The 13,984-nt window shown below is 38.9% G+C and overlaps 1 protein-coding gene across 8 annotated transcripts in view; it reads left to right on the top strand.

Annotated features, from left to right (window-relative positions):
- Positions 1–13,984, top strand: part of Grik1 (glutamate ionotropic receptor kainate type subunit 1) — a 402,690-nt gene that overhangs the window by 294,544 nt on the left and 94,162 nt on the right. For all 8 annotated transcript variants that reach the window (XM_031364336.1, XM_031364335.1, XM_031364332.1 and 5 more), the window contains exon 7: positions 8,226–8,369. In XM_031364336.1, the coding sequence (XP_031220196.1) occupies positions 8,226–8,369 (144 nt within the window). The remainder of the gene's footprint in view (positions 1–8,225; positions 8,370–13,984) is intronic.

The following is a 13,984-nucleotide window of genomic DNA, read 5'->3' as shown; positions in this document are numbered from 1 at the left end:
GAGAGAGAGAGAGAGAGAGAGAGAGAGAGATAGAGACACACAAAAAAATTGTTTTGGTGAAAAGAAAAGTGAGGAACTATAATACCAGAAGACAGTATTTCATAGAATGCTGTAAAAGAAGTTACAATAACTATGCCAGGACATGCCACATGAACAAACAATACTGGTAAAACAGGGAACCTACTCAAGGTGGGCAAAATAACCGCTATTTATCCAAACAATCCACATGGAACTTCTCTCTCTTTCTGCTTTACCTGAATGCAGCTCATTTAGAGACGAAGTCATGGGGAGATACAGGGATATATACAAGGAGGTTCAGTGAACCAATTGGAGTCAAAGAGAGCATGCCATGTCCTAAATTCTAGGTCCAATGCTAAGTATTCCCTCATTTTAATCTGCCTCAATTGAAATGCCTTCTTCACTACCCCAAAGGTACAAACCACTGGCTATGTGTGTTAGATCCTATGTGTTTACTTATTCTTCCGTGCAAAGTGCTTGTGGCCCTAACTTCCTCCATCTACTGTTATCCAGACTACTTAAATATCTCTTCATTATCAAGGCCTTCTGTGAACTGAGTATGAGTATGATAGCTTTCTCAGTTATTCTCTTCATCCTTATCTGTTTCAAATTTCTGTCTAACCTGTGTAACCTCTTATGTTATATTTTGATGTTAGATTAGTATCTTTCTCTATGGGAATACAAACATTTAGATAGAAATGCTTTCTATTTCTGTAATATGCTCTATCCCCAGCATTAGGAAAGGCAAGGTATAAAAATACTTTAATAAGAATGCATTTAGTAAAATAATTTATGCAGAAAACAAATTTAATTAAGATTCTACCAAAACAGATGTTTAAATGAAGAATATTCACATAGCTCTGAAATATTTATCCGAAAAGACAAAGTTCTTACAAGCAAGAAGCATGTCTTATTAATGAAGAGGAAAGCATTTTGCAAGTAATAAATGATTTTTTTTTATTTTATAAACTACCACTATTAGTGACATAACTATAGTAAGTGCACCGATTAGTTTTAACTGTCAACTTGACACAATCTAGAGTAACCTAGGAAGAGGAACTTACAGGTGAATTATTAACTCAAGTTGGTATATGGCATGTACATAGGGAATTTTCTTGACTGTTTATTGATTTAAGGAAACCAAGCCCACTTCGGGCAGCACCATTCTCTATGCAGAGATACTCGGCCAAAGAAAAGTAAAAAGGTGCCTGAATAGGCAAGAAGGAAGGCAACGAGCCACATATTTATTCTCTCTCTGCTCTTGATTTGAGGATGTGATTCTTATGGTTATTGCCTTGACTTCCTCAAGATAATGGACTGTAACCTGGATTGCAAATAAATTGACTTTTCAAGAGAAAAGCAACTAGAACAGTAGGTGATTATAAACAATTCCATTGGTTTAATAGAATTGTATTCTCTGAAGTTGTATATATCATCCTGATGTTCTCCCAGACCCAGTGCCTGATTCCACTACAGGCATTTTCTTACATGTGTCACACACATTTATAGATTATAGATGTGAGCATATAAGAATTAGAAAATAATACAATAGGGAAAGTTTGTTTTGATTTACCTACATTTTTATAATTTTTAAATATTTTCTTAGAATTTTTTATACTAAAACATCCTCAAAAGATATCATCATATATGCCAAAAACACGTCTATATCTGAAAACAGAGAAGCCAGTCATACCCATATTCAGCTTAGTTGAATCTAGACTTAAAACTAGTTTTAATTTAATTAAAAAAAAACTACTTTATGAATTGAGTTAACAAAACTTGCTTAGCTTAGGTCAAAACAGTGGAATGGACTATTAAAAAACATCTGAAGATTTTTTTTTTTAAAGTACGTTTTTCAATTAGAGTGTTAATTAGCTTACCTAAGTCTAGAATGGCTTTTGAAAAATGTACTTTGTTTCTTTTTTGCTTTTACAATTTCCCCAGCACTATATAGGCTCATTTTTGGGAGGTGAAATGGCCCATATTCAAAATATATTTTTTTTCCTGAGTGTAGACCCTGATGATATGTGTTAGTTATTTCTGTTGCTGTGATGAATGAATATAAGCAAGGGCAACTGAAGGAGGAAAGAGTTTATTTGTCCTTACAATTTTAGAGGAATAGTCAATGATGGTGGGGGAGGAATGACAACAGACTACTGGATCAGAAAGATGAGAGAGCACAACTTCAATTACAAACACCAAGAGTGGGCTGGATGTGGGACAAGACTATGAATCTTTCCTCCAGGATGTACTTCCTCCATCAAGGATGCACTCTCTCCCCCAAAAACTGCCACCAACTGTGACCAAATACCTAAGGCTATGGGCAACACTTAACCATTCAAACAGCACAGTGATCCAGTAATGACAAGGAGACAGAAACCACACAGCCATCTCCTTCCCAGCTCACAAAGTACTCATGCGTAGTAGGAGGCAAAGTCAGGAGCTTTAACCTGCTCTCCTACATCTAATAGTTCTGTAATTATGGTCCATGGGGAAGAAATCTTTGGATAGCCATCTTGAATCTTCACCAAAGATGTCCTAAGATTAAAAGATAACAACCAACTGGATTATTAGAAAAAGCACCGTTTTCTTGATAATGGAAAGCAGAGTTTAGGCCCTGCCTATGTTCCCAGAGAAAGTGACCTCTCTAAGTTCATTTGCTGGTCTGTAAGCCTGTATAATACCAATACAGTGTTGTTCACTAAACATAATAGATAACATGATAATGCTTCTATTAGATATGACTGATTTTACTTGATAACACTTGCTGGTTTTAGTCAATAAAGGAACAAAGGATATTCTGACATGCAAAAGTGTATCCAACCCTTATTCTAAACCACTGATACACTATGAGATTATAAAGAGTGTTTTATCAACTGATGTGTTAATTAACATATCAAAAGCTTGTTTTCTTGAGAAACTAGAGCAGAATTATTGTATTATTTATTTAGGTTCTTATTTATTCATGAGACACATTCTTTATTATGCCAGTTGCTCAAGGTGAATCCTTATCTGACATTTTTTGACCTAGTATAATTAAAGGCATTTTCCATGGTATTTGCTTGGTCTACTTATAATCCTCTTTCCTCTATTTCTCCTGATATCTATTTAAAGCAAACAAATATTCATTGAAACTCAAATTATAGCAACCACTCTGTCAAATCTTCAGTGAACCTGCTGGAATTTCTTTCCTACCAACAGAATTTTTAGACTGCTTGAGCTGGTCTTTTCGCCATCTTCCTAAATCCATTTCCAAATTCCACTCACCAACAGGGCATTCTACCTGGTGCCAGCTCAGTGCCAATGCAAATGACCAATGCTTTCTCCAGCACGTGGGGCTCCCTAGCACCATTGCTCCCACAGGTTTGCACTATCAGCAGACTTTTCATGGACAATTTCACCAATTCTTACCTTACCTACGACCCTTTCCAAATGCAGAGAGTAATGAGAAACTTATGCCTCTTGCCCATTTGCTCTCCAAAAACAAGTTTTCTTCCCAGCATCCCAATCAGTTATAAAATATTCCAATTACCCTCGTCTTTGAGGTGATGGGGCCCCTCATTAGTTTTGTTGGCTTTTACCACCATCTCCTAATGCTTTGTTATTTGCACAAAGAACACTGAACTCAAATAAGCTGCTATATTTACAGTGACAAATTATTACAGGGGAAAATGAATAGAAAGTAAAATCAACAAAGGAAAACTTCACACAGGGCAGAGCCCTTACAGGCCTGGGCTTTTAAAGGTGTTTTATACCATTGATGCTCTCCAGAAAGTGCTTGACTCACAACAATGATTTGTGACTATTTCTGTGAAGTGCTGCCAACCAGGAAACCCACACAAGCATTGGTGTCCTGGAGTATTACAAGAAGTGAACCACATAAGCCCAGAGCACCCACATAGTTGACCTTGGTCTCCCACTCTTCCACACCTCAAATGGATATGGCATAGCCCAGTACTTCAGAACAACAAAAGGCAACATTTACCACATTCATATTTTATCATAAGTGTTGCATGGCCCTAGACTCCAGGAAATGTAACCTAAGATATTTTCTCACATACCAGGCATGGACCAGTACTTCCTTTTGAAATATACAGGACTTGAATACTCCCAAACCCACTGAGTTACTGAGTTAACCCTTTACTGAAAATTGTTCCAATAGCCAAAATATTATGCATTTCTAATGGGAAGCCATCTTTCTGTATGCCTATGTTGTTGTGAAAAGATTTTCTTGGGGGTATTGATAAATTTTACTTCACCTAGGTTTTCAAGAAACATTATAAGAATCAGCAGTGGGGAAAGACTAAAGTGAAATAGTGTCTTCTGCATAAGAATGGGTGTCTCAGTCAGGGTTTGTATTCCTGTCAAAACATCATGACCAAGAAGCAAGCTGGAGAGGAAAGGGTTTACTCAGCTTACACTTCCACATTGCTGTTCATCACCAAAGGAAGTCAGGACAGGAACTCACACAGGGCAGGAACTTGGAGGTAGGAGCTGATGCAGAGGCCATAAAGGGATGCTGCTTACTGGCTTGCTTCCCCTGGCTTGCTCAACTTTCTTTCTTATAGAACCCAGGACTACCAACCCAGGGATGGCACCACCCACAATGGGCCCTCCCACCCTTGATCACTAACTGAGAAAATGCCTTACAGCTGGATCTCATGGAGGCATTTCCTCAAGGGAGGCTCCTTTTTCTGTGATAACTCCAATTTGTGTCAAGTTGACATACAAAACCAGCTTGTACGATGGGTGATTGTACCCATGAATTCACAGGAATTGCAGCTCCCTGAATAGTACTTACACAAGATCAAGCCAGTTATCTCCCACCACAAATGGGTTTATGAGGGTCCACCCTTATCTGAGGAGCTATTGACACTTCATGGAAACTAATGGAAGAAAATCAGTTTTCTTCAGGATATGGCCTACTATAGACTGACTGTGCCCTACATCCATGATCATATGAACATCAGTAATTGGACACAGTGGGTTTTAAAAAAGAAATAAAACACTTATGAAATTGGGACAAGGAGATGAGAAGGACTGCCATGGACTGGGGTTTCTTATGGGGTCCCTTGTTCCGTGGGACGATGGGTTCTGGCCAGGTGTGCATAGGATTCAGCTTTGACAAACAGACTCGACACGAGTGGTGTAAAGTCTGAGTGTATTTCTTAAAAATGACATGAGGCCTTTACAATCATTGTAAAAGAGAGATGAAAAATCTGGCAGCTCAGTAGTCGAGGTACATCTGAGGCCATCTAAAACACACTGGATCTAAAAACATCAGCCATCTCTTTTGGACTGGTGCAGCACCCCAGGGCTCTGAGCATGTTCGGGCTGCAAGGACCCAACCAGAGTCGGGGGGAGGCTGTGGGTGCGTCAGCCAGAAGGGTAGAGGCTCAAATCTCGAATCCTCAATGCTGAATGCTCGAATGCTCACTCTCTTGAATCTCAACTGGTACTGCACCCCCTGGGCCCAAGCGCTCTGGGCCCGGGGGTTGGGGGTGGGGGAGGGCTGCTAGTCTACCTAAGTTCTAGTTCTAGTACGAGTGCTAGCAAGTCCAAATGCTGAATGCAGACTGCTGCATCTAGAATGCTGAATCTAGAATGCTGAATGCTCCAGACTGTCTCTCACACACACACTGTCTTGGCTCAAGGTCCCGCCCATCCTAGGTAAAACGTCCACTTTGCAAATCTTCTGGACAAGTAAAGACATGTCTCTTGCTAATTCCTAGGAGTGGTTCAGCTGCAGTATGTAACTGAGAATGAGGATTTTACTTGACTTTGCCCTGGGATAAGTCTCCCATTCTGCAAACTTTAATGCCCTACCCACAATGCTGGAGGCAATTAGTTTGGATGGCTTAACATTCCAAGCCAGGGTTTGATTAGGATGTTGGAACATTGGTGAAGGTCAGAGAGCAATGTCTGAATTTTCTTTTTCTAGCTGTTAAGAAATGATATCTTGGTGGGCCCCTAGCACAGAAGTACGAGGACATATCTGGGCTACCTCTGAGTTTGGGGTGCCAGGCGACAATGTGGAGGCAGGAGACTGACTTTCCTTGAAGTTTATACCTCAAATATCGCTGTCACGCAAAGTATGCATGGCAAAGGACTGGATGAATCTATAGGAGATTAAAAGGGATATATATATAAAATCAAAATATATTACATGTATGTATGGAAATCTCAAAGAATAGATAAGCTAATTTTTACATGTTTCACAATTGAAGGACATATTGTGCATAAATGATATGTTTATGGTATAATAGCTTTTTAGCCTTTATCAAGCTACTATTATATCATTAAATAATTGGACAGGATGGGGCCACAGATTATACCACCAACTTTAAGGATCCAAATGTTGGCTTTCTCCCTATTCATTTATAGACACCATTTAATATCTTAATTTTCTTTCCATGAAGAAGAAAAGAGATGAAAAAGGTTCTTATTTCCCAAGGATTCTAAACAGGGACAGATGTGTAACTAGTCCTCAGGGAATGTCCACTCTTACTACAGATTCCATTTTATAAAGTCACCCTGCCAATAATTCACTTTCTCCAGATTAAGTCAAATACAGATAGCAGAATGGTGAAAAACATGAGGCAAGCAGGGAGCTAACCTCTGTCCTTGTAAGAGACTAGTAGAGTAGACGTGCACCAGCTAATGTCCACAAGACTTGGCTCTGTCATCGATAAAATGAATTATATCAATCTTGAGTCATTCAAAATGAATTGTGAAAGCTCAACCAACCATCACTACCACAGTTATCAACCTCACCTTTCAGTGTCAAGAACATAAGTGAAAATATTTATATTAAATCAAGGTATTATATAGTTCTTACAAAATTGCATTTGTTTTAAGGTATGAATCAAAAATAACTCATACTGTGCATGTTGATTAAACTATGTTTCTGTAGCATAGACTGTACTTAGGTACCAAAGGTTGAATTTGAACAGTTTCTGCTTTTAAGACACCTATATTGTTTTTAATTAAGTGGAAAGTCTTAGAAATAAATTGACATTTCAACGACTGAGAATGTACAGAACAATATGGGTTCAAAATAGAGGGATTTTTTTTGCTTCAAAACTGATGAGATGAAAGGTGTAGCATTTATCATTTAGCTCTTTTTCCAGTTCCAACCTGACATAATTAACCTCAAAGAGTGAAAGAGTCAACTAATTGCAGAAAATGACACATTTTTGGTTTTTTCGCTAGAACCTGGATTCTAGGTTTAACTTTGTCAATTTTCCAGCTATATACATGCATGCTACCATAAATCAATATGTTGCCTGAGGTCAGTTTTACACATAATAAGTAGCTTTATCTATGGGTTCTGCTTACTTTGGAGAATTACTGGGAATTTCAAATGAGCTAATATATTTGAAGTTTCAGAGAAAGCCCTCCAGTAAAATATGAGGGTATTATGAGATTTTTATCCCCCAAACCGCAGGGCAGTATATTTGACAAAATGCTACGAGTATTATATAAAATTTAGAAAGTAAGAAGAATTTCATGAGGGAAAAAAGCAAATGATAACTATTTCCAAAGAGAAGTAACTAACTTCAACCTTTTTCATGGTAACTCAAGGAGGCAAGAGCTGACTTATTCTGGTCCATGGGTTTGTACCTCAGAGAGTCTTCCTGAGCTTGCCATTGACCTTCATATCATGACTCTAACTTCCTCCTCAAGTGTGGCCAATGAAAGCAACAACAGGAGCATCATTAATAATAAAAGAACCTATTGGCTCTACTAGCAAGAATTTGTTCTATATAAAATACGAAACAAGACAGAAGAAAGAAAACAGGAAGGAAAGAAGAAAAGAAGTAAGAAGGAAGATTCTGAGAGACAATATCTATTGTTGAAATGATAAGTCTTAATACATTTGATCTCAAGGTAGTTGGCCTCAACACTAAGCATGGCATAGAAAATGGTCCCAAAATATGTTTTTGGAATATAATAGTTTGTAGTCTATCTAGGTTTTTATTTTTCTTTGTTTTTATGAACTCAAAAACAAATGTAGGATTCCAACTTACTCTGGAGTATAAAGTTTTCTTTCATAAAATAATAGCTGTTGGTGACTAAACACTGTTTGGCTAAAGAACAGAAGGTCTTTAAGATCAGATAAAGAGCAAGGAAGGAATGTTGGGTACATGGGTAGAGGGAACTAATGAAAATTGAACTGATGGCATGGTGCATGTTTTCCTCCACAGACTGAAGCAGCTCTGATGTACGATGCTGTGTACATGGTAGCCATTGCCTCCCACCGTGCCTCTCAGCTGACTGTCAGCTCCCTGCAGTGCCATCGACATAAGCCATGGCGCCTTGGACCCAGATTTATGAACCTCATCAAAGAGGCAAGTGTCGATTCCTCTTAACCTATTGGCTTAACACCAGTCTATTTGATGTGTTTCTGGTAGCATGGTGATGGTAATGAAGGAGCAGCCACTGCCAGAAGATCTCAATGTCAGAAGTTTTCTTATAGGAACTATCCTGTATTCTCCAATATGATGCTGCAATATTCAACCAAGCTACTAGATCATAACACTAATAATTGTCCTTCATTTCAGCCATGCTTCAATTATACTGGACTGTTCACACATAGGAACTTAGACATATTAGATTCATAAGGGATGCTAGTTCCCACATTATGGGTCTTTGTGGCTTCCTACAGCTTAGGCTTTTCAGTACTAAACAAAGAACCTCTTTATATTAGAGTACTTTCCCCTTTGTTAATGAAAGAAAAAAGCGTGGTTTTGTTCAAAACTTACTCAGTGTCCTACATGTTCTTTAACACTACAGGATATTTAGGAAGAGATTGTCCGTTACTAATATTCAGGTACTAAAAGCTACCCCTGCCTTATCTTGTTCTCTGGTGTAATTTAAATTCCCTTCCCAAAACCCGTGAGAATCTCAAGACTCTTAAAATATGTGTGCCTTTGGATTATCTTTGAGACCAGCATGCACATTTAGGTATTTATGGACTTGGCAATATTAAAAAAAAGAAGAAGAACAGGAATCTTGGGAGCCAAAAACCTGACTGAGTATGCACAATACCATGTAACATGTTCCAAAAAATTCTCCATGGGTCTCAGAAGTTTTATTCTCCCATGAGAGTAGCTTCTTCCCTACACATTCTGGAGAAAGTCAGAGTGAGGCAACCCTCTAATTGGGAAGCATGTCAAGGGGCAGATTACAAAGGGGGAGGCTGACTGCGTCCTGAGGGAAGCTGCCAGCTTTGGGCTAGATCTCTGCCGGTCTTCTCAGCACCCATAGAGCGCCTCTCCGGCTGTTCCATCTGCTTCCCTCACAGGATACCTCTAGTTCATAAAGGTAAGAACCGAGAGAGGGTGTATGTAAAAAATAAGACTCTAACCGCCAAGCTCTCCAAGGAGGAGAGCTTTCAGTGCTGAGCAAGATGGCCATTTTCAGATGCCACCCTACACTTTTAAAGATGGAGGAAGAGTTTTCCTTTAAGTTCCACTTTTCTTCCCTATTCTATCCCTGCTGGCTGCTTAGATATAAACCTCAGCTCTGCTAAAGCTTATGAGCAATCTAACAAGGGTTAGATACTTAACCTTCCTGTATCTGGAATTTTCATCTGTGAAATGGGAATAGACCATCTATTTTCTCAGCATTGTTGTACAGAAATTGAGTAAAATTACTGCTTGTGAAGAATAGTGATGGGGTCCAGTAAGCATTTGAAATATTGGCTTTCCTTAACATGAAAATACACACTTATAATAGCCTCATTCAGTTTACTGAGGATGGTGCCAGGGATTTGAAACTGGCAAAACAACAAAGAAATCACAAATAGGCATGAAATGAAATGCCCTCTCTGACAGCTACATAAAAATGATATGCTGTGGCTAATAGAAAACTGTCACGTGGCCACCTCTTCTCCCCACAGTGATCAAAGTCATGTCCTGAATTGCCATCCTGATTGTCTTGATCTTTAACAAGAAAACACCTGGTTACCTTTTATCTCAAAGCAGTGAGAGGAGAGGCAGACTCCCTAAGAAAGCCAGAGATCAAACACCCACAGCAATCCATACACCTTTCTGTTTCTACTTCAGCTGCATAAAAAGGTGAAGTTGTCAAGCCCCATTTAGGTATGTTTAAAGAAATAATGATTCCAAGAGAAGGGATCACATGGACAACAAGAACACATTTTCTGTTTTTGTACTGTGAAGAACAAACTCCCCACTCTCAGGATTCAAGGCTGGGAGTGAAAGGATGGTCATCAAGGGAGAATCAGAAGCATCTGTCAGAATCCTTCCTATCCAGACTTCGGCTCCTGAGTCACTGTGATGCATGCTACCTTTGTCAGGGAAAATGGCGCTGTGGTAGGGGAGCCTGATGTCCCAGGCTGCTGGAAAACAAGTAGGGAGGAAATTCTGTGATCAACTGATCCTAAAAAAGAAATATATATGTTAAGAATGTTTCTTTGGCTGAGAACGTAGTCAAATTCTGCAAATGCCAATTTTCATTATAAAATATGAAATAAAGTCCTCAGTCCTAAAACTTCCCCAGGTCTTTTCCTGGGGTTGTTTTCAATTGCCAAGTCATTTCCACATACAGAGTGGGGAATAATGATGAGTCAGCACCCTAGATTTATGGAGCAAAGACCAACCTCCTCATCACGGGGAAGTAAAGCTCCTGGGCAAGAGGTGGCTGCAAGCACAGTAATCCCTGACACGTGTGCAGCATTCCGAGCGAGGAACTCAGATGCTCTCAAATGAGCATCTTACACTAACTACCCCTCAGGATCTGGGCTGACAGTAAAAGGAGCAGAAGAAATGACCATTTGGAATGTGATCCTGTGCATGACAGAGTCAGCCAGCTGGAGATTCGCTAAACAAATGTATATTAGGAGATAAAAATAATTTCCCACTCAACAAAAGTCGCTAGAACTTTCTCTTGTAAAAATAACTGAATTGGTTTGCTCTTCTGTTGCTGTGATAAAACACTGATCAAAACCAACTTAGGGGTTGAACAGCTTTATTTCAGTTATATTTCCAAAGAACAGTCTATCGCTGAGCGAATTTGGGGCAGAAAGTGAAGCAGAAACCACCGAGGAACACAGCTTACTGGCTTGCTCTTTCTGGATCATGCTTAACCAGCTTTATTGTATAACTCAGGACCACCTCCCAGGGGTAACACCACCTACAGTAGGCTGTGCCCTCCCGTATCAACCAACAATGAAGATAATTCCCCATAGACTTCTCCACCCACCAATCGGGTCTGGGCAATCTCTCAAATGATTCTTGATTGTGTCAAGTTGGCAATTAAAAACTAACGAGGACAGTAATATATCTGTGGTTTGGGGTGTCAAATAGTGGGTCTCACTAATGCTAAACAAGTGTTTTGTCAATGAGCTATATTCCCAGCCCCCACCCCACATATTATTAACATGGTGTCATAAGGGGTAACCCTCTCACCGAAGTAGAAGCCATGGTTTCTGCCATCTACTAATATAAATCCTACCTGGCTGAGAATTACAAGGCTTCATCTGAAGCTATCCTGTCTCACAGCATAAACACTGGATCACTCAGCGGGATTTATACGCTCTTTGGTGACCTTGTTTCTGAAGCCCCGTGGCATCTCTCTCATCTCCTACAGTGTCACCAGCCCTTGTTGAACCTGTGATGTCTCCCTAAACATGTCATGTAGTCATGCTTAATCCCCTGGCCTCTGGTTGGACTGTCATATTTGTCAGGATCATGACTTCTGTCTCATGCAGGCAGCAGCTCCTGTCTTCTGATCCTTTCTTCCAACAATAATTATACTGTCATATTTATTTTCATGTCTTCCTCCAAGATGCATGTTTTCCCAATCTCAATTCATTGGCTTTTGCACAAAACAAGTACTCAAGTAAGTCAAGTTATAGATAAAGGATAAAAGGAACTGCAAAATACATACAACCTGCAGAAATGGAGGCAAAACATGGACCAGACATGTTAGCCAGCATTAGTGACTCTGATATCAGGAATGTCGGGGGGGGGGCTTATCTATCCATCAACCTATTTAGTTCTGGAATGAGGAACAGAAAGCAGGTTAACCACAGTTTGTTCTCAGTTTAAAGTTTGTCATTGACTTAAGGTTTCTTATCTTCTTCTCTAACACGGGGATAAAAACACTCCGTATACTTATTTGGAACACAGACATATTGTATAAAAAAGCCTAGCCAAACTTGCTATGTAGTTGTTGCTTCATAAAGGGTAACTGTCATCAAATAAGGTTCTGTTAAATATACACTAGTAAAGCAGCAGTCAGTCACCCAGGACATTTTCCACCATACTGCAAGCACTGAGTCCTTGTCTATGGTGCCATCTTCATTGTTATTGGAATCTAGGATGGTATGGCACTTGTTTGTATAAAAACAGGTAAGACATTGCAGTAAAAAACCAGAAGTGGCCAGAAAGCTCTGTATTTGTTGTAGACGTTCATATAAAATGAGTTAGCGATCTAGAGGACTCCCCATGATAATCACACAAATGATCCCTCAGGAAAGTAAAAGGGCACTAATCAATTATCAATCAATTCAAGAGTCTCAGTGTTCTCAGTGTAACCAAATACCTAGGTAGTATGCAAGTTGGCCATAGGCAAAGCCCCAGGGCAGTCATGGTGGAAATAAATACCTCCAGGCTTCCAGGAAGATGATCGTCAATCACAAGTGCTAGGAAGAGCACTAATGAGGCTCAGCACAAGAAACTTGTGGGTTTTAAACTGTTTTCAAAGTCTCAGGCTCTGAATGAAAACTGATTTAAACCATTAATCCATGATCTCCAGAAAATACATCAACATCTTTGCGCAGTCTCAGTTCTGCCCTAGCTATAGAGCATCCTCCTCTTCTCCCATTACCCTCAATGTCTGCCTCTTGGAACAGTAACATGGCATCTAAATATGCTTTGCATTTCAACCAAGACCCATTTTAAGGTGAAACATATATATGTATGTATGTATATATATATATATATATGTATGTATGTATGTATATATATACACATATATATGTATGTATATATATACATGTATATGTATATAATATTCTAGTATACATACCAGAATAGGTATTCTACCATCTACATATACACACCTGCCTATGGCTATATGTGCTGCCTCAGTCCACCATTCCTTTCTTCATAGTGGAGACAGATGGATTTCTCTTACTGATTAAAATCTGCCTAATGACACCCACTTTGTCACATTCCTCTCAGACTGGAAAGCCTGTTTCTTGTTTGTCCCTCAGCCAATTCTCACTCCTAACTCATTTTCTCTAGCAAGGCTCCCTGCCTTGTGTTTCAGGGTGGCTCCCTCCTTCGGTTCATAGCCCCTGCAGCTCTCAGGGTCAGCACTTAATACACACCACTCACACACTGTACAGCCTTTCCCTGGAACAAGGACAAAAATCACTTTATCTTTGTGTCCTCAGTGCATCTAACCTTGAATATGACAGTCTTTTAAAAGGTGTATGCTGAGATGAACCCAGAAAATTAAATTCTACTAAACTCTTAATAATTTCTTCTAAGTTAATTCAATTTAAATTATAGAATGAGTTCCTTAATTGATCTGTTTTAGAGTAGATTCACTGCATAAGAATAAAAATTATTTTCAAATGATATATGTATATGCATAAATATATATAGCAATACATATAATCATATAATAAATAATATGTATAGGGGGTGTCACCTGAGAATTCTATAAAATATGGGCAACTTTCTGCCATTCTTTTGACACAGAAATTTGATTTTGATGAAATAAGATTTATAGCTTAAGTATACATACTTAATATTATCTTCAAGTTTTTCAAAATCAGAATAAAGAATATTTTTTAACCAAATCACCTATAGATGCCTCAATATTGACTTGTAACCTAGACATTTACCTTGCTTTTTTTTCTGTTTTATCTGAGAACATGGACTATGAGTTTCACATTTTTTTTCTGTTTTATCTGTTTTTTTTTTTT

This window comes from Mastomys coucha, unplaced genomic scaffold, assembly GCF_008632895.1.
Source record: "Mastomys coucha isolate ucsf_1 unplaced genomic scaffold, UCSF_Mcou_1 pScaffold12, whole genome shotgun sequence".
Classification (NCBI taxonomy): domain Eukaryota; kingdom Metazoa; phylum Chordata; class Mammalia; order Rodentia; family Muridae; genus Mastomys; species Mastomys coucha.
The sequence above is the reverse complement of the archived record's forward strand: the minus strand, read 5'-3'. Positions and strand labels throughout refer to the sequence as shown.